The sequence below is a fragment of the Diutina rugosa genome (genome assembly GCF_008704595.1).
Source record: "Diutina rugosa strain CBS 613 chromosome Unknown scaffold46_size112117, whole genome shotgun sequence".
In the NCBI taxonomy this organism is placed as follows: domain Eukaryota; kingdom Fungi; phylum Ascomycota; class Pichiomycetes; order Serinales; family Debaryomycetaceae; genus Diutina; species Diutina rugosa.
The window spans coordinates 71,662-90,943 of record NW_022995126.1 but is presented as its reverse complement, the minus strand read 5'-3'; the positions used below and the strand labels follow the sequence as shown (position 1 = coordinate 90,943).

General features: G+C 53.5%; 8 protein-coding genes across 8 annotated transcripts; 4 read left to right on the top strand and 4 right to left on the bottom strand. All coding sequences in view use genetic code 12, as the record gives it.

Annotated features, from left to right (window-relative positions):
- Positions 1–527: 527 nt before the first annotated feature.
- BIO2 (biotin synthase) lies at positions 528–1,679 on the bottom strand (the record flags this gene model as incomplete). The annotated part of the gene is made up of 1 exon (XM_034155281.1): positions 528–1,679. One exon carries the CDS (start codon positions 1,677–1,679, stop codon positions 528–530), a length of 1,152 nt encoding a protein of 383 aa, XP_034012625.1.
- A 661-nt stretch (positions 1,680–2,340) lies between these two features.
- DIURU_002609 (uncharacterized protein) lies at positions 2,341–3,876 on the top strand (the record flags this gene model as incomplete). Its single annotated transcript, XM_034155279.1, has 1 exon — positions 2,341–3,876. One exon carries the CDS (start codon positions 2,341–2,343, stop codon positions 3,874–3,876), a length of 1,536 nt encoding a protein of 511 aa, XP_034012624.1.
- Positions 3,877–4,364: 488 nt separating this feature from the next.
- DIURU_002608 (uncharacterized protein) lies at positions 4,365–6,158 on the top strand (the record flags this gene model as incomplete). Its single annotated transcript, XM_034155278.1, has 1 exon — positions 4,365–6,158. The coding sequence occupies one exon, from the start codon at positions 4,365–4,367 to the stop codon at positions 6,156–6,158; it is 1,794 nt and encodes a 597-aa protein (XP_034012623.1).
- A 938-nt stretch (positions 6,159–7,096) lies between these two features.
- On the bottom strand, positions 7,097–8,248 carry DIURU_002607 (uncharacterized protein; the record flags this gene model as incomplete). The annotated part of the gene is made up of 1 exon (XM_034155277.1): positions 7,097–8,248. One exon carries the CDS (start codon positions 8,246–8,248, stop codon positions 7,097–7,099), a length of 1,152 nt encoding a protein of 383 aa, XP_034012622.1.
- Positions 8,249–8,865: 617 nt separating this feature from the next.
- On the top strand, positions 8,866–11,397 carry ESC4 (Esc4p; the record flags this gene model as incomplete). The annotated part of the gene is made up of 1 exon (XM_034155276.1): positions 8,866–11,397. The coding sequence occupies one exon, from the start codon at positions 8,866–8,868 to the stop codon at positions 11,395–11,397; it is 2,532 nt and encodes an 843-aa protein (XP_034012621.1).
- Positions 11,398–11,729: 332 nt separating this feature from the next.
- On the bottom strand, positions 11,730–13,301 carry DIURU_002605 (epsin; the record flags this gene model as incomplete). Its single annotated transcript, XM_034155275.1, has 1 exon — positions 11,730–13,301. The coding sequence occupies one exon, from the start codon at positions 13,299–13,301 to the stop codon at positions 11,730–11,732; it is 1,572 nt and encodes a 523-aa protein (XP_034012620.1).
- A 977-nt stretch (positions 13,302–14,278) lies between these two features.
- On the top strand, positions 14,279–15,940 carry DIURU_002604 (uncharacterized protein; the record flags this gene model as incomplete). Its single annotated transcript, XM_034155274.1, has 1 exon — positions 14,279–15,940. One exon carries the CDS (start codon positions 14,279–14,281, stop codon positions 15,938–15,940), a length of 1,662 nt encoding a protein of 553 aa, XP_034012619.1.
- An 871-nt stretch (positions 15,941–16,811) lies between these two features.
- Positions 16,812–19,154, bottom strand: DIURU_002603 (RNA helicase; the record flags this gene model as incomplete). The annotated part of the gene is made up of 1 exon (XM_034155273.1): positions 16,812–19,154. One exon carries the CDS (start codon positions 19,152–19,154, stop codon positions 16,812–16,814), a length of 2,343 nt encoding a protein of 780 aa, XP_034012618.1.
- Between the last annotated feature and the right edge of the window lie 128 nt (positions 19,155–19,282).

The following is a 19,282-nucleotide window of genomic DNA, read 5'->3' as shown; positions in this document are numbered from 1 at the left end:
ATCAAACTTTCAACCTGCCAATCCAGGCCGGGTTCCACGCCTTACGATTGCTTCCACACGTTATTGTTCTAGAATAGCCGGGCAGTTTAACATACTCTAAATATAATTTTTTTTTTCATTGCTTTAGAACCCTGTATTCTCCAAGAAATTATTTACGGCTAGCCATCGGTACGTCCCCGCAGCAGCGTGCGCACGCACTAGCCAGTGTCGTGCGCCACAAATGTCCGGTGGTGTGTCTGATGTCCGACACAGGAAAAAAGTGTCGGGTGTCGCTAGCGCCAATATCTGCCATGTCTGCGTAGAATCCCCACTGTCCGCCTCAGGCGAGGAAAATGTCTGCCTGCCCCCCATGTCGCCTTAGGCTTCCAAGGCTCGCTTCTACAGCGTCACTTCTGCCGTGTTTCCCCAGACGCTTGACGCCTGCGAACCTGCGCGGAAAAACGGCTGCTTGATTGACCCACCATTACTAAACCGACACTTTTCTACGCCTGCCATTACTCAAGAGGAATTTAGACTTTTTCTATATGCTACATTACGACAGCCTCTGGTTGAGGTTGAGGGGCCCGCCGAACCGGTTGCCGAACCGGTTGCTGAGGCGGCGCCGGTGCCGGCGCCATCGGCGTCATCCCCCATTTCTCAAGCATCTGCTTATCCTCGTCCCACCCCAGACACATTGTCGTCAACATTCTCTCGCCGGTAAAGATGGCATTGCAGCCGGCCATGAAACAGAGGAACTGTTCCGGCTCCTTCATCGTGTAGCGGCCGGCGGCGAGGCGCACAATCAGCTGGGGCATGATCAAGCGGGCGGTGGCGATGGTGCGCAAAATGGCGTCAAACGAGAGCTTGCGGGTCTGGTCGACCAACGTGGCCATCGTCGCTTCCACCGGGGTCCCCTTGATCGGCACTAGCCGGTTGATCGGGAGCAGTTCCGGGTGCGGCGTCATCGTGGCTAGTGTGTGGAGGAACGACACATGGTCCTGTTCCGTCTCCCCGAGGCCCAAAATGCCTCCCGTACACACTTTAATACCGGCGTCAGCGACGTTTTTAATCGTGTTTAATCTGTCGTCAAACGACCGGGTGGTGATGACGTTAGGGTAGTGTTCGCGGCTGGTGTCGATATTGTGGTTATAGGCAGTGAGCCCTGCCGCCGCCAACTGCCGAGCCTGAGCCTCGTCGATCATCCCCAAAGTGACACACGTCTCCATCCCCAACTCGTCGTTGATTCGCGTCACCATTTCGCCGATGCGTTTCATCGCCAGCTTTCTTCCTTTCATTTCTCTCCACGCCGCCCCCATGCAAAACCGGGTCAGCCCGTTGGCCCGGGCCTGGCGGGCTTTGGCCATCACCGTCTCAATATCAACCATCTTTTCCGCTTTGACCCCCGTGTCGTAGCGAGACAGCTGGGCACAGTAGCCACAGTCTTCAGAACACCCGCCCGTCTTAATATTGAGCAAAGTACAGAGCTGGACCTCGCGCGGGTTGTGGAACCGCCGGTGCTGCAATTGCGCCTGGTGGACCAATTCCATCAACGGCGTGTGGTATATTTCACTAATCTCGGCTTGAGTCCAGTAGCTAGTCACTCCGCCTTGAGTGGCTTTAGCCATGGCACTAGACATACACCGCACACCAAAAACTGCTCTCATCGAGGGATTGACGGTACAACGGCTGATTCTCAACATGATGGTGATTAGGGGTAAAAAATCTAATCGATGTTGGGTCGGTTGGCCAAATATATGTAGGCGTTACAGCCACCCGCCTACAGGACGATAAACGCCGATTGGTTTTATATATGTATGAGCGACGAGATGTATGGTAAATTGACCAATGAGTGAAGTATACCACAAGCTTATCTACATGATTTTCGGGGCTAACCGAGGGGTTCGCTAATCTGTTATCTGCCAGATTATTTATCATGGCTAATTGATTGGCGGGGTTGGCATAGGGTGAAAAACTGCATATAGGCGTGACTCAAGGTGACTCCCGACGCACGGGGGCAGCTGACTCGCCGATGACTCGCACCTTGAGTCACGCCGCCATCGCCGCAAATATCGCCCCAAAACCACCACCAACCACCCAATTAGAACCCCTAGTTACTGCCTAAATGTCTCCATTACCCCATTAGTCCCATCTGTTGCCCCAATCGCCAATTGTTGGGTCGGGAAACCCCTTTTCGTGCGTTTTTGGGCGCCGTTTGTGACCCCTTTTTGCCGTGCTCATCCTGCTGCACGGATCTATCACTACAGTGCGCGCGTGAGCCCCAACAACCGTAAGCGGGACCTACCAAGCATAAATAGCCCCCGCCGGCCCCCCAGAGGAGCCACAGCTTTACTGGGTATCTGAATGGACTCTACCGACAGCGTGACTGACAAGCACTCGCACCTCGAAAGCCGCCAGCTCTCCGTGGGCGACGCGCTCAGCGACGCCGAACACCTGGTGGGCGACGCCGCCTACCCCGAGCTCGACCGGTCAAAACTCGATAAAGTCTACCGCAAGTTGGATTTCCGGATTATCCCCGCGTTGTGGGTGCTTTACTTCTTGACGTCGTTCGGTTCTAACGCCTACGGGCTCACCCTTACCATGAATAAGGAGCTGGGCCACTCGCTCGGCCAGCAGCTCAAACTCTCGAGCAACGACACCGCGGTGGCGTCGGCGTTGTACTACGTCGGCTACATCATCTTCGACGTGCCCATGAACTTGGTGATGACGAAAGTGGCGCCGCAGGCGTGGCTCTCGCGAATCGTGATCACCGTGGGGTTGGTGTACGCCTGCTACTGCTCGTTAAAGAACCGCGGCGGCGTCATTGCTATCAGATTCATCCTGGGTATGGTGGGCGCCGGTACCTGGCCCGGTTTGACGTACTACGTGCTGCTTTGGTACCCCAACGACCGGCTGACCCGGCGGATTGGCTACTATTACACCGCGGCGCAGATGTCGGCGGCGTTGGCGGGGCTTCTCAGTGCTGGCTTTCAACGGATTGACGGCAACAGAGGGTTTACCGGCTGGCAATGGATGTATTTGACTTATGGGGTGATCACCATTGCCGTGGGCATCTCCCTCATCTGGTGGCTTCCCGACCGCCCCTTCCACCAGCGGACGCCGAAGCTGAACAAAGTGCTCGACACCATGGACAAATTGACCACCTCCCCTTACCCGTTGAACCCCGAGGACGCCGAATTGCACCGCCTCGACTTTGAGCACCGCTACAAGCTTGTCGAGTGGTCGTGGACGGACGTCGTCGCCATCATCACCGACTTGCGCATCTGGCCGTTGATCATCATGTATTTTGGGGTCGTTGGTACCGGTTTTGGTCTCGCGGTGTTTGGGCTGACGATCATCGCCGCCCTTAACCCTCAGTTGACCGGGATCCAAGTGTCGCTTCTCTATGCCCCCATCTGGTTATTCGACCTTGGCGGTATCCTCTTGGTGACCCCCTTCGCCGACCGGTTCAAAAAGTTGCGTCCCGTGATCTTCTGCGGCTCGGTGGCGGTGATCATGTGTGGGCTCTTTGTGATGACGTTTGCCCATGGGTTTTGGAACCGGTGGGCGGGTTTACTCATCTGTGGGTTTGGCCTTGGTCCGACGGTGCCCATCACGATGTCGTGGGGGGCCGAGATCTTCTTTGCCGACTACGGCGACGTCGGCACCGCCGTGGCGGCGGCGGTGATCTCGGGTTTGGGTAACCTTGGCTCGGTGACGCTGACGTACGCGTTGTACTCGGGGTGGCCCTCGGATAAGCCCCGGTTGTACAAGTACTCCAACATGATGTTGGTGGTGATGTTGGGGGCGCTGGTGATCGCCTGTGGCATCGCCGTGGTGTTGAGAAACCGCGTCAAACCCCACCAGTTCACCGGCAAGTTGCTCAAGTCGAATAACTAAGACTTGTGACCATCTATGACTCCTCCCCTGATGACTGCCTGAGCCGATGGGTGAGCCATCGTGTTAATTATCGGCGCCCTAATAACCTGACTAATATTTATATAACTGTGTATATAGCCACTAATAATAACCCCCCTGGCCCCCTCACAATTGACTGGTGTAGGAGACTGGTCATCTCAAAAGTGCTACACAGTCTCCCTTGATACCACTTACCATTTTACCGTAAAGTATCCGGCTTTGATTATATTTGGTAGAGATATTTGCAGCTTTTCTCGACTGTTTGTTTTGACCCTGACTTGCCACCTCACCAGTAACAACTACACCAGCAATTAGCTCACACAACAACAATTAACGAAAACCGATGGTACCACGATAATCCTGACATCCACTAGACCAAGCTTGGCTACTTACAATTCAAAATTGTCATAATTGACTGTGTTTTCTCCGCCTCTTATAACACACTGCCTTTCACTGTCGCGCCGCACGCCATGACCCTTAACCTCCACACGGTGGCAACCAGCTACTTCGACAAGCTCTTCGGCGGCGATGACAAGGGCAAGGTCTTGCTCGTCGACAAGCACACCGTGCCCGTGATCCTGATGTGCTACACCCAGACGGAATTGCTCGAGCACGAGGTGGTGCTTGTGGAAACCATCGACAACGTCGGCAGCTTGGCCGTGATGAAAAACTTGAATTGTGTCGTGTATATCAAGCCCACGCAGGAGCTGATTGGCTACTTGGCCCGGGAACTCGCTAGGCCCCACTACGGCCCCCATTACCGGGTGTTTTTCTCCAACTGTGTCCTGAAGCCCCACCTCGAGAAACTCGCCCAGGCCGACGAGTTTGAAGTGGTGGACCAGGTGTGCGAGGTGTTTAACGACTACTTGACGGTCAACGATAACTTGTTCTCGCTTGGCCGCCGCGAATTGTCGACGTTGGACGAAAGCAACCACGTCATCAGCGTGCTCTTAGCGCTCAAACAGTGTCCCGTGATCAAGTACCAAACCCTGCTGATTGAGCTCCGCCGCCTCGCGCTGGAGATCGTCTACAACATCAACTCCAACTCCAACAATAACCTCTTTGACGACGCTAACCCGCACAGCGACCGCCCGCCGGTGCTCCTTTTGCTCGACCGCAAACACGACGCCATCACCCCCCTCTTGGCGCCGTGGACGTACCAGCTGATGCTCCATGAATACATCGGCATCGAGGGCAACATGGTGAAAGTGGGCGACGAGGCGTTTACTTTGAGTCAGCATCAGGACAAGTTCTTTTCCGAGCTGATGTACTTAAACTACGGGGACTTGACGGAGAAATTCCAGCGGTACGTCGAACAGTATAAGCTGGAGACCCAGGCGACGTCTCTCGACAACTTACGCACCCAGCTGTTGACGGAATTGAAAAAGCTGTTGGCTAAGTTCCCCGAGTTCCGTAAATTGCTGGGCAATATCTTGAAGCATTTGGCGCTTATCGGTGAGTTAGACCGTCAGATCCAAGTGCAGGACATGTGGGAGATCGGTGAGCTCCAGCAGACGCTTGTGGGCGACTTAGAGACCCAGGCGCTGTTACGTCCGCAGATGAACACTGTGCTCGAAAACCCACAAGTGCTGACGGTAAACAAGGTGAAGTTGATCCTCTTATACAGTGTGCGGTTCCCCGATAGCCACCAGGACCTCGGCGGGTTCGTCCAGCGGCTCCAGGACTCGCAAATGACTCCTGAAGCACCCACCATGTCACAGATGACCCTCATCAAACGGTTTGCCACGATGTTCCCCCACGCTTCAGCCCGGCTGAATACTGCGTCACAAGAAACCGGGGGGATCACCAACTTGTTCACCAACAAAAAGCTCACGTTCAACTCGTTTTTCGCCCCCAAGGCCCAGCACAACGACAACATCTACATGCAATACGTCCCCCAACTCCACCGGTTATTGGCCGAGCTCATTCTGCCGCAGCCTGCTCAGCAGACGACGCCGCAGATCCACGATTACTCGACGTTGGTGCCCGACAACTTGCAGGCCAAGTACGGCACTCAGGCGGCCCAATTGGCGGGAGAAGTGCAAAATATCATCATTTATATTCGCGGCGGGGTTACCTACGAAGAAGCCAGGCTTGTCCATGAGCTTAGCGCCTCCAACAGCGGTTTGAACATCGTCATTGGTGGCGATCGCTTGCTCAATAGCGACCAGTGGCTCGACCAGATGTACGATATGGTTAATTCTCAAGCCCATGCGACTCAGCCGGAGGTAGACCGTCAGGCAGCGTTGCGGGAGATCTTATGAGTACTCAATGCCATAATCACATTTTCGTGAAATCAACGAATTAGTACCAACTAACACTACAATCAGTGTTTCGCTTATAGCTACCAGATCAGACTAGGAACAACTGGATGACGTCTTTGTCGCAGCATCCAACCTACTTATATACATAAAATACGACCTTCCCTTGTAATTCGATTTTAATATTTCGATTATCATCTAAGATAACTGTAAATCATGAAAATGATCATCTAAATACAGGGATGCAAGAAATACGAATTCGATATTTAAGTACCAGTAAACGGTAGATTGTTGTACCAATAAGCCGCTATGATAATGGTCTTTATGAGCTGAAATTTCAGCCCACCCTGGTTCCAGTCACGCCTCATAAACGCTCTGGCTTTCGAAGGGTCGTGGGATGTGGCTATTTTTATAAATTGGTCGTTCAAAAACCGAAAATCGAGATTTGCGAGGGAGTTTAGTACTTGAGATTTCACCTTTTGCGTTGCGAGCGTTGATCTTTGGACCCTGATTTATAGCAGACATCCGCCGAATTACAAAAATGAAGGTCAATATCGATTAGCTCAAATTTTCATTGGACATAATATTATTCTTATTAAGCATGTAACAACTTGAACAGCGGTTGAGTAATCCTCAAACTCAAATTTGTGTGTTATTAGTTCAGATAAGTACCAATGGACAGCGACCGATTTATGTAAGCTTTTGAATGATTTCAGGCTTTACCGCAGTAGCCACACTCATAATTCACTTACTCATTGATCACCCTTCCAATCGTAGCCGTCAGTGGACAAGTAGTTGTATCCCGCAAGCTCTATTTCTCAGCTCAATAACCACAACTTGTACACAACCAGACGTAATAGCAGAGGTATCTCAAGGGCCAATATGCCATCAATCGGTCTTGGGATTGTGTATTGTCTCCGATGGTATAGACCATAATTGCATCACGGAGCATACTTGCCGAACTTCTGTTCCCACAGCAAGATTCTCTCCGTGAGCCGCTCCATCAGCTTTAGGTTATCATTAAAGTCGCGGATGACCTTGGCGCTGGGGTCATCACTGTCGTCGTCGGTGGTCTCCTTATAATTGAAGAGGGCGATCTTGAGCTGGCGCTCTTCTTCGAGCTCCATCTGCGACCGGCCAAGCCACTCGAGGATGGCGCCGGTGCGCTTACGGAGCTCGTAGATCGACAGCGCCTCGGCGACGAAGCGCGGGCGTGACGGCTGCGCGAGAAGCTCGGCCCGCGAGATCTGTGGCGCCTGCGACAGCTCCTTCTTCGTTTGGGTGGCGGCCAGCTCTTGCGGCGGCGTCTTGCTCTTCTTCGCTCGAGGGCGCAGTTTCTTTAGCCGGCGGCCGCTGGTCGCTGACCCCAGCGCGTCGCCGCCGTCCTCGGTTTCTTCCCGCGGCGACGGGTCGCCGTTCTCTTCCTTGACCTCGCCCGCCGGCAGCGCCAGCTTGTCGTGGGGGCTCGGGGTTTTCTGGTGGGGCGTTCGCGTGCGCGGGGTGTTGGCGTCGTCGTCGTGGTCGTCGTGGTCGTCATCGCCGGCGGCCACCCCCAGCTCCTGGGCGCTTTCCCGAAGCGCCCGCTGGAGCTGTTCGTCGTAGTCCTCGTAGTGGCGCTTGCGCTTCGGTGCCGACGGCAGCGGCGGGTCGCCCCGGCGCCGCGCCCGCCCTTTGGGCGCCGGCGCCTCGCGGTCGTCGCTAAACAACTTGGTCCGGGAGCGGTTGGTGGGGCGATAGAGGGTGCGGACGACGTCGCCGTCGACGATCACCAAGTGGTGCAAGTCGGGCTTGCACTGCTCGCACCAGTACTTGTCGGGGACGTCGTCGTTGGTGAACAAGCCCACGCAGTAGCCGTGCTGCCACACCAGGCACTTGTCACACTGGATGAAGAGGCCGTGGTCGATTTTGACCCCGTAGTGCTTCAAGGTGTCGGCGACGCCGGCGTCGATGGCCAGCGCGTCCAACTCGTCCTGGCCACACACACACCGCGTCACCTCCTCGTCGTCGTCGACCTCGTCGTCGGCCTCGACGTCGTAGCCGTCCTTGGGCTCGTCCTCGTGCGGGTCTAGCTGGCGTCTGCTGCTTCGACTCATAGGGGCGTTGGTGAGGGTGGGTAGCGGGATATAGCTAAAGGGTTAGCTAGTGTTGGGTTGTGGAGTGCGAGAGGCTTCGTGCGCCGCCAGCGCGAGTAATTATACAGGCAAGATGAGGGACCATAGACGTCATAATGAGAACCGCGGAAACAAGTGAGGATACTGACAACATCAAATACGATGTTATTGAGGCTTGCTAAGGAAGATAATTGACAAGGGAGTATAAGCTTTCGATGGAGGTAACCGTGAGAAAGAGTGAATGTTCATTCCTGTTAGAATTTCCCCAACGATAGACAATTTAGAAAACACGGTTAGCATTCGACAATGACAGGTAATGATCGTTGATAATAAGTTGGAGATGCCATATTTGTTAGGGATGGAATAATGCTTTAGATGATGGTTTATCTCTCAATCTTCATCACCGTGAACTATGAAGAACAACCCTCATCTTCTCCACAATTTTGGATTACTGAGTTTCAGTGACCAATTTACCGCTGACTGCTCCTCTTGTCATTAGTTATCTCTATGTTTTGTTTCATGAGTTCGTGTGTTTTATCTCACGTGACCACATCGCCATAACGCGGGTGTAGGCCTCCTCACCAGAACGCGTCCCGGCCATGTTCGCTAACCGCAAGTTTGTGGTGATTTCTCCCCACCCCACGCTGCCAGCGGTTTCCAAAGACGACGTCACCAATCATGGCGCCGCCAGTTTCACCCTGGTGGCAAAAACAAAGCCATTCCTCGATGCCGACCCAAATGAACGGCCCGACTATATCATCAGCGACACCAGCGAATTCTCCGACTACGCCAAGGCTCAGCAGTTCATGATCCCCGTGGTCAAACCTCAGTGGGTCCACGACTCCATCGCCGCAAATAAGCTCGTGGCGACCAACGCCTATTCCCCTGACGACCGGCTAATCTTCAAAGACGTGTACGCGTGTGTTGCCGACACCGTACCGCAGGGAGACAAAGAAGTGCTTTACGGAGCCATCGTGGCGTTTGGCGGCCAGTACAACGACATCATGACCCGCGCCACCACCCATTTAATCTCCCCTGACGCCACCAATGAGAAATACCTTCTTGCCGCCTCCAGCCGCGACGATGAAGATATCAACATCAAACCGGTCTCACCGCACTGGATCAACCGCTGTGTCACCTCTCAATCACTTGTGGATGAAACCGACTATTTAGTATCCCCTACCTCTAATGGTATCCCTGAAGACGAACCGATGGCTGACGTATTTGACTTCCCCAGCAGCCACGACGCCGCTGATACTCCCCCGTTAGCTGATCTTGAAGGCAAACGATTCTTTGTGAGTTCTGATTTCAATTTAAGCTCTCAACAGGAAGCAGCGGTGACGCGATTGATTCATTACCACGGTGGGATTGTTTCCCCTCAGTATAATCCAGACACGGTCGATATCTACTTGGGTAAGTTCCGCCTGGGAGACGACTACGAACGGGCGAAATTGCTGCCGCGGACCATCGTCGCCAACTTGGACTGGCTCTACCATATTGTCCAGCGCCACTCGTTTGTGTTGCCTCGCAATGCCAATATGCTTTTCTACCCGTTCCCCAACCCTACTCTGAAACTACCGTTGGAGGGAATGTCAATTTCCCTTACTAATTATTCGGGGAACGCTCGTTTTTACTTGATAAAGCTTATCGAGGCTTTGGGAGCTACATTCACCAAAAACCTCACGCGAGATAATGATATCTTGGTTTCCAGCAGTGACAGTGGTAAGAAATACTCCACCGCTAAATTCAAATGGCTTTCGGGCGTCGGCGACCCGGTGGTGTCGGTGGTAAACCATCTCTGGCTCGAGGAGTGCTATCGTCAACAAAAGCAAGTGGTCTTTCTGGAAAAGTACACCATTGTCGGATCTAATCAGTTACCTCCACCAGGGTTAGCCCGTTTGTTACCGGAACTATTTGACGGAGTGTCATCAACTTCATTATCACCGGAAAAGGATGAAATAGGATCAGAGCCGGAAGCGGAGGAATTACACCCGCCGAAAGATACCCCCACCCAACCCCAGGCGGTCTCTGAAGCCACCCAGTTATCGGAAACCTCGCCCGAACCCACGCCCCTGAAATCGTCGGATGCTGCTGACGTGGCAGTGGTGTCCCCTAAACCAAAGTCACAGGAAAAGCCACCGAAACTGTCGCCTTACAAATCACAAACGAAACTGTCGCCACAATCGACCCAGGCCCTGGAAGCGATGCCTCCTCCTACGAGCAGAGGACGGTCAGCGGCTCGTAAAGCGGCGGAGAAATTGCATAACGATATGAGTGACTTGAACCAATTTGAAGCCGCTCGTACCAGTAAACGGAAGATGAAGGATTACTTGGAGACCCACGGCCTTAGCCAAGAGCAAGCAGAGCAAGCCGCCGCCCATACTAAACGTAAACGGGCCGAAACTAATAAACTGAACGGTCACGAGGGTAGCGTTCCTGTACGCGCTAAGTGTGTGGTTACGGGGTTCAGAGAGTTTTCTCGTGCCGAACTAAGCCTGCTTCTGGAAGTGGGGATCGTGGTTGTCGGTAATAAGCTGGGGTCGATTGACTTCGACGGGGTGGACACGTTATCTGCTCCCAAAGTGATGAGAACCGAGAAGTTCCTTCGGGGGCTTGGCCACGTTAAGCGTCTCATTCATCCCAGTTTTTTTGATGATGTCCTCAAGAGTATGGCTTCGTATGAGGCTATTGACAACTACAGTTTGGATAAGAAAGTGGGGGCCGCCGAGTTGAACTCCGAGCTCGGGGGCGACATTGATCCCAAACACCCCATTGCCACCCTCATTTCCCGTCGTCCTAGAGATGGTGTGTTCGCTGGTACCTCGTTAAACCTTTCCCATAACTTGAACGGTGGCGTTGACCTTATTGCCCGAGTGCTTCATGATCACGGCATGGAAGCTCACCAAGTGGCGAAGGGAGCGAGCGTCAAAAGCCCTTGCCAGTTCCGCAAAACGGGAAATGATCCTGACGTGGTATACATATGCCATGCCTCGAAAGACCAGAAACTTGTCAAGGCGATCAAGGCGAAGATCGACGCTGGCAACAACTGGGCCGTGGTCGAGTGGGATTGGTGTGTCCAGTGCATTTTCCACATGCAGATGTTGCCTCTTGACGGCTTTAGTCTAGTATAACGAGATACGACCTTAATGATACCTTAATTATATGATGTGTGTAGTACAGGGTGCTATTGTTGTAACGGATCAGGAAATGAATTGCGTCTACTTGCGCGCCAAATTGAGCGGCGCACGCCCCAGAAACATGAAATCAGATGCTCGGAAGTCAAACCAAATATGCCATTCTCGGGTAGTACACGACTGATCAAAGCATTTTGTGTGGGGCACGACGAAACTAATCAGTTACGTCATCGTTATGCCAGTAATTAACCACAAAAAGCCGCCACTCCTACGCCAAAGATCTTCAGATAAATCAAATAATCTAACAGTTCATACACTACATAATGCCCTCAAATATCTATCAAGCTGGGCCCTTCGCCGTTTTGCCGGTACTGCTGCTGCTGCCCCTGGTTGCCAAAGCCATAGCCAGTGGCGAGCGGCTGCTGCTGGGGCTGCTGCTGCTGTTGGCCTTGGTAGCCGATGCCCGTGTTCAAAAACGGGTTCCCCGTAGCATTGGAGGATAAACGCACCTGCAGCGACGTCTCCTGGCGGTACCCGGTACCCTGGGAGTTGATAAACGTCCCCGTCTTCGTGTGCTGGTGGGGGATACGCATGTCCCCCGTGTTGCCGAAGGTGTCGATCCCCGTCCCCTGGGCCAACAAGTTGTTGAGCTCGCCGTGGGTGTCGTCGCCGAACTTCGACCCCAGCGTGCGTTGGGGCTGGAGCTGTTGTTGTGTCTGTTGTGGTTGAGACGCGAACTGGGGCGTTTGGCCGTAGGCAGCGGCGCTAAACGCTGACAGCAACGGCTGCTGTTGTTGTTGCTGCTGTTGCTGTTGGGCCAAGGCGTTCAACAGGTCGGGGTTTTGTTGAGGCGACAGCGGACCCTGGTTCAAAGCAAACGGGTTGTTCAGCCCCGTCTTGAGCGGCTGCAACGGTTCCTGAGGCTGGTGGAAGCCCGTGAACGTCGGCTGCTGCTGAGGAGCACCCGTGGTCATCTGGTTCTGGATGGGGTTGCCGAACATGTCGAAGTACTGGCCCTGGGCAAGCTGTTGCTGCTGCTGTTGTTGTTGCAACCATTGCTGCTGCTGCAACTGCTGCTGTTGGAGTTGTTGCTGTTGGAGCTGTTGCTGTTGGAGCTGTTGTTGTTGTAACCACGCCGCCTGTTGCTGCTGGAGCTGCTGCTGTTGCTGGTCGACGGGCACCGCCATGAAGTAGGTGGCGCTGTTGTCGTGGCCGTCCAAGTCCAACAAGTTCTGGTTCTGCTTGCGCATTTCCTCTTCCTCGAGCGAGAGCTTCAACGCCGCTCTCAACTCGGGGTCGTCGGAGTCGGCGTGGCGGCTGGCGTTCTCCTCCTCCGCCGTCTGTCTCAGCAACTCCAACGCTCTCTGCAAGTCGGCGTCGTAAGGGTCGTCGCCGCCGCGGGGGCGCAGCAGCGTCGTGTCGCGTCTCCGTCGGCGCCCGCCGTACTCGTCGGCGTGGGAGTTGTTGGCCCGCTCCATGCGCAACCGCTCATCGTCCTGCAAAAGCGATACGAGCTCCTTGGCCTTGACCCGGATGAGCGCCCCCTGGTCGACGTTGTTGTCGTCAAAGTGGATAAACTCCCGCAACGTCTTGATGATATAGATGTTGTCCTTCGCCCACAACACACACTTTTCCGAGCCAAAGCGCACCAAGTAGTCGAGCACCGTCAACAGCTTGGCAGTGTGGCGCCAGTACTTGCCCTTGTCGTTGAGGCGGCGGTCCAACATGTCCATGATCTCCAAAAAATCCGTTTGCGACGAGTAGGTGTAGCGGGCGATCTCCTCCATTTCGTTGGTGGTGGGCCCCAGCGGGTCGTTCAGCGTCGCCTGGCGCACCGCCCGCTGCACCAGCGAGTACCCGTTGGTGACGTTCTTGAACGTGCGAACAATCAGCTTCAGCATTGCCGCGTGTGTGGTGGCCGAAGCGTGGGTTAGCGTGTAGACGGGTGGGGGTGGTTGGTGAGGAGTGAGGGTGCCACCGGAAGCCGTTGGTTGCTGGCTGTGCGAGTGCGGCACACCCACGACTCGGGACGATAACCAGGGTTTTTTGAGGATTTGCAGAGGGTGGATGTATGGATATGATAACGTAAATTATTTCCTACGAGTCAGTTTTACCTGTTAAGCTCTCATTGTTGTAGGGGACGCTCCACGAGGGTGGGTGCGTGACGAGTCGTAGAGGCTTCGAGATAACCGTGGGTGAGGCTCACACACTCGGCCCACACTCGGAGTTGTGCCCCTCGGGTCTGTCAACTCCGACACAAAAATAGGCTGATACAAAAATGAAATCGTGATATAACGTGCTTGAATAAGCCTTATTTATCTTCTAGAGTGGTAGATCTCTTAGTACACTTTGTGGGGGAGCCAGCCATCGGCATAGTGGGGCGCTTTGAGGTGATTTAATCGAGCGCGGCGAGAATAATTAGCTCTCACCGAACAGGAGAGAAATGACGGCTAAACAGATACCATGCTAAATATGCTTAGACCAATGAGCCTACGTTTGTCAGCATGGGTCGTACTGGTGCTGTCGAAAACGTGACTCAAAATTTTTTGCCACCACCTGCCATAGAAAAAATAACAACTCATGGAGTCGATAGCCTCACTAAAATAGATCGACTAATACAAGAGCATATACCGAGTGTTGTCTTGCTAAAACACACACCCTGAATTGATTATACACATTTTCGACTTGATCTCACTGATATATCGTCGCTTTTGGCACCGAGGAAACCCCACCTGCATATAGCCAAAAGCCAGGAAATTTTTACTGTATAACCAAAAACCCTATCGTCATTGTTTTCCCACCCTCCAATCTTCCTTAACTCCATCAGCCTCCCCCGCCACCCGGCTCTGCCATTAACCTATCCCTCCCCCCGAACACAATGTACCGCAGCGGAGACATGAACGACGGCGCCAGACGGTGTCGCCGGTGCAAGCGCAAGAGACTCGATGACGAGCCCCCCGAAGTGCAACAATACAAGACGTGTGCCAAGTGCCGGATCATTGAGCGCAACAAGAAGAACAGCCGCAAGCCCCTCGCCGAGGAGACGATGCTCTACGGGTTGAAGCAGTTCCAGGAGCAGCTGGTGCTGGGCAACTTCATGGAGGAAGAGATCTTCTTCAAGGACGAGTTTTTCCGCCGTTTCCAGAATAAACCGTTCAACTATGAGGCCGAGCTCCACGAAATGATGTCTAACCCCAACTACTCGTCGCAGTACTCGCTGGCACCTCAAGGAGGCGACGAACTGCCGGCCCCCCGTGGCGGCAACAACAACAACTACAACAACTTCAAGCTGAGCACCGTCCCCATCCAGGGGCTCGGGCTGACCCTGCCCCTGCAGAACTTCAGCATGTTGCTGCCTCAGCAGCTGGCCGCCGCCGTCGCCGCCGCCGCTCAGTTACAGCAGGCCCAACTGCCGCCAGCGGCGATGGCGGCGCCGATGCAGCCGCCTCAGTACCAAGGCGGTGTCCCTCAGAACGGGGGCGCCACCAGCTTCTACGGCGCTGCCGCCCGCCAGGCGCTCGCCATGCCTACTCACACCTCCAGTGCTCGCCATAACCCGGTGGCCGACGAGGACGTGTTGGGCGAGCTTGCCAAGTTGAGGGGTGACGGCGCCAAAGTCGACGGCGAGGAATTTGACCCTTATAGTCTCGATAACGTCTACGAGGACTACCAGATCTACTTGCTGATGCTTTTAACCGAGCGCCAAAATACGCGGCTGGTGCAAAACGCCGTCTATTTGAAGGAGTTTGACGAAGAAGTCACGTTCAATTTGCTGCGGTTTGACCTGACCCAGGCGAAAGGGCTGGGATCGAATGACCCTTACCGCCTCAAGATGGGTGGGGAAAAGCACGCCCGCACCGTGTTGCTTAATAACCTCAAAACCCTTTACGTCGACCCGGTGATGGCGGTGCTTAACCTCGAGTTCTCCCAGCAACTGACGAACTTGGTCGACTACCGCGCCCTGTCGCTGCTTATCGCCCTCTACAACTTTGTCTACGACGAACAGACGCCGCTGGAGGCCGACGTCGTCTCCCACAAGGTGAAGCAGGCGCTGATCTACGTCAACTACAACCGTGTCCACCACTTGCTCATCATCAAGACCAACTACCAGTTGTACGAGCCCAGTGGCCACAAGTACTCGCTGGCGGTGGTGGCGAAGGTGAACGAGTTGTATAAGAAATTGGCCTACGAGAAGAGCCACAACCCCGGGGTGGTGCTGGGCGACGTCAGCCACAATGTGTCGACAGCCCAGGTGATATACGACCGGTTGTTACAAGAAACCGATACCTTAGGCGACCAAGTGCAAAAGCTCGACCAGAACGATTTTATCGGTGACTTCGTCAACTTCGACGCCGTGTTCACCATGGAAGACTCGTTCGACGAAGACGACCAGAACGAAGACGAGATCGTCGACGACGAGGAGCTCATGGACGACGATGACGTTGACGGTGTTGCCGACGCGGCATTGGTGGAAGACATCGCCGCCGTTGCCGCCGGGCTCGACGGCGATAGCGCCTTTGTCGACCCCATGTTTGAATAGATTTTTTACTCCTTAGGAGAAACCCCCTTTGTATTATATGTGTATAATGATATGCCATGAGATGAAACAGTCCTTTCTGAACGAGCCCAGGCTAGACTCAATATTCCTGTGTCTGTGGAGAAGCTCTGTTTGCCTTTGTGCGGATGAACTGTAGGCCAATGTGAGGCCACAGCAGCTCCAGTGGTACCAACAGTGCTCGACGCGATTCTGGCTGTACAAGTTGGGCCCTACTTGGTGTGCAAGCCGGAGGTGTTGCCACTGGAGCAACCGCATAACCACCAGTAGCCTCTTGAGTGTTGATGATTACGCTTATGGTTGGATAAATGTAACTGGTTACGGCTGTAATGGGCTCTGAGTAAGTTAGTCATAATGAACATGAATGTATTGACGACGAGGAAAATCCTTCGTCTACTATCGACGTCTTACTCTAGTATTGTCCATATTCAATTGATTATTCACTACCAAAGGCCACAATGTCATTCTTTTGGCAATTTCATCAGAGCTATACGCATTCCTAGAAATGGGACAGGACACACATTGCTTCGATTCTGAAATCTGCTTTTCGGGTTGCATCGTTTTCTTAATGAACGAACCACAAAATTGTCAGATCAACTATCTCTCCAGCTTACAGGCGTCCATTGGAGAAAGATAAGCATCAGCCTACGAGAGCCTTTCGCGTGTGTAGTCCCAAAATGCTATGACGATGGACCATCCACTAATACCTACCGTCGCAAATGCAATTGCAAAACCAGCAAAATTTCGAGATATTCTAAGTGAAAGTAAATCCTCCATGCCTTAGGCTACTGAAAAGCTTACTTTCAATCTTATTGCACGAGTTTATCATGGTCTTGGTTTATCCTCTATTAGTCTATTATTCTATCAGTTGTCCTCTCCCCAATAGCAGCGGCGCCACTTCCTGGAGCCACCCAAGCTCGATCCGCAGCACGTTCCGCCCGTAGGGCTTCGTGGTAAACACGTAATCAATATACAAGATGGCGTCGTTTTGCGAGCCGAAAAGCACCAGCGACGGGTGGATCGAGATCAATTGCCCCGCGGCGAAAGTACGGTACAGCCGGTCGGGCATGCCGATGGCAGTATTGGTGACGTACCCTTTCAAGAACAGTTTCAATACTTCGGCGACATCAAACAGTTTCGCCTGGAACTCATCATCATGGTCGTCGTTGGCTAAGTCAGTGAGGGCCCTCATGTACTGGCGCAATTGTTGCTTTACTTTCAACACGTTTTTGAACCCTTTGAAGCTGAAATGAAGCTCCTTACACCATTCCTTCTGGGCGTTAGCGTCCCCTAACTCCCTGAAGTAGTCGAGCCACTCTTTAAACGTGATGAGATCACCGTGACGGCGGCCAAGGGTATAAAATTGCCGCCGCTTCGCGTTGACATCGTCCCGCTTCTCCCCGGTGACGTTAAGCACCAAATTGTCGACGGAAAGACACGAAATGATATCGATGACCGCGTCCAACACTCCCCGCTCATGAGCCGTGATAAGCACCACCGAAAGCTGGGGGGCTAGCGGCAATACTGCCATTTTCACCCCCAACTCCGTCACCTGGCCCTTATCATTCAACGCCCCCAAACTGTATAAGGTATTGAGAGCAGCAACGATAGCATCTTCACCCGGGTGTTCAAGCCACGTCCAATTGAGTAGATCGTCCACCCCCATTCGTTTGAGCGTTAAGATCGGGTAGATGACGTCATTTCTCATGATCTCCAGCTCCTGTTGTTGTGGTAGTTTCTCAAACATCGACTCCAGATAAAGGCGAAACACTTTACCGGCACTTTCTCTCCCGGCTCTCCCGGCTCTCTGACGAGCAGAAGCTTGCGAGATGGGGGTGGTCAAAAGCGTAGATATCCCCAATTGATGTTTCCACACTTTCACTTTGCGGAGCCCCAGGTCGATGACGTATTTAACACCGGGGACGGTAATCGAGGTTTCGGCGATATTGGTGGCCACAATCACTTTCCGTTGTCTTGGTTTCACGGGGGCGAAAATCTTCGCCTGTTGTCCTGGCGATAACGCCGCGTATAACGGTACTGCCTGGATCAATGGTGCCTCTTTAGGTAGTTCGGGAGCGAGTTGGTTCAATGCTGACACACAGTTATCAATCTCTTCTTGCCCTGGTAGGAAACAGAGGATATCCCCCTCAAGCTCTGACTGGTTAGCCTGCACTACGGCTCTCACCATGGTGTCCACGACGTCCTCCGTCGGTTCACTCAAATAGTATCGGGCCACGGGGTACATTTTCCCCTCGACAAAGAGGATCGGAGCGTTATCAAAGAACTGGGAGAACAATTCGGCGTTCAACGTCGCCGACATGATCACCACTTTCAAATCGGGTCTGGTCGAGGAAAGCATCAGTTTCAAGAACCCCAAGATCAAATCGGTCAACACCGTACGTTCGTGGGCCTCGTCGATGATGATGGTCGAGTACTTCTGAAGCTTATCGTCGAGCATGATCTCTCGGAGTAACATCCCGTCCGTCAAGTATTTGAGCTTAGTCTTGTGGCTGGTGACGTTCAGAAACCGCACCTGGTACCCTACTTGCTCGCCGACATGACACCCATGTTCCTCAGCCACTCTCTGAGCTAACGAGGCGGCGGCCACTCGTCTCGGCTGGGTACACGCTATGAGCTTTTGCGGGTGCTGTTCAAGCAAGAACTGGGGGATCTGCGTCGACTTACCCGACCCGGTTTCCCCGATGATCACGGTGACGGGGTTGGCGTCGATATAGCTCGTGATCGCCTGGCGGTGGCGGTAGATGGGTAAAGTGTGTCTCACCTTTTGGAGCTCACGCGCCCGCTGTTTGGGGTCAGCCACGGGTTTAGTGATGAAGTCGTCGTCGTCGTCGTCACCGTGGTCATAAAATGCCACCAGCTTTTTCCGGGGCGGCTTTATCGCGTCCTTTGGTTTAGTAGGTTTCGGCGCGTTAATGGCTTCACTTTCCACAGGAATGGCATCAGTTTCAGGCTGGATCGGGTCCGTGGAAGTAGCGGTGCCATTGGGTGTTGATTTGACGTCAATATCATCACTTTTAACCTCTGGTTGGGGGGCGATGGGGGCGGCGTCATCGTCGAATTTAATCTTTTTATTGACTTTCACCAGGACATCGGACTCAAAAGACGGTACAGGCTCGGGTGCCGGCTCTGAGCTAGCCTTCTTTTTCGACCGCTTACGCTTGCGCTTATCACCGGCCATGGTATTTGTGTGGGGGAGTTAATTGAGTGTGATCGTGAGAAGCGAGAGATGCGATGCACTTTTCGTATGGGGCCGGTGATGGCGCCAGGGCTGCGTAACGCGCGCGACCCCCCCGATAACGACGAACT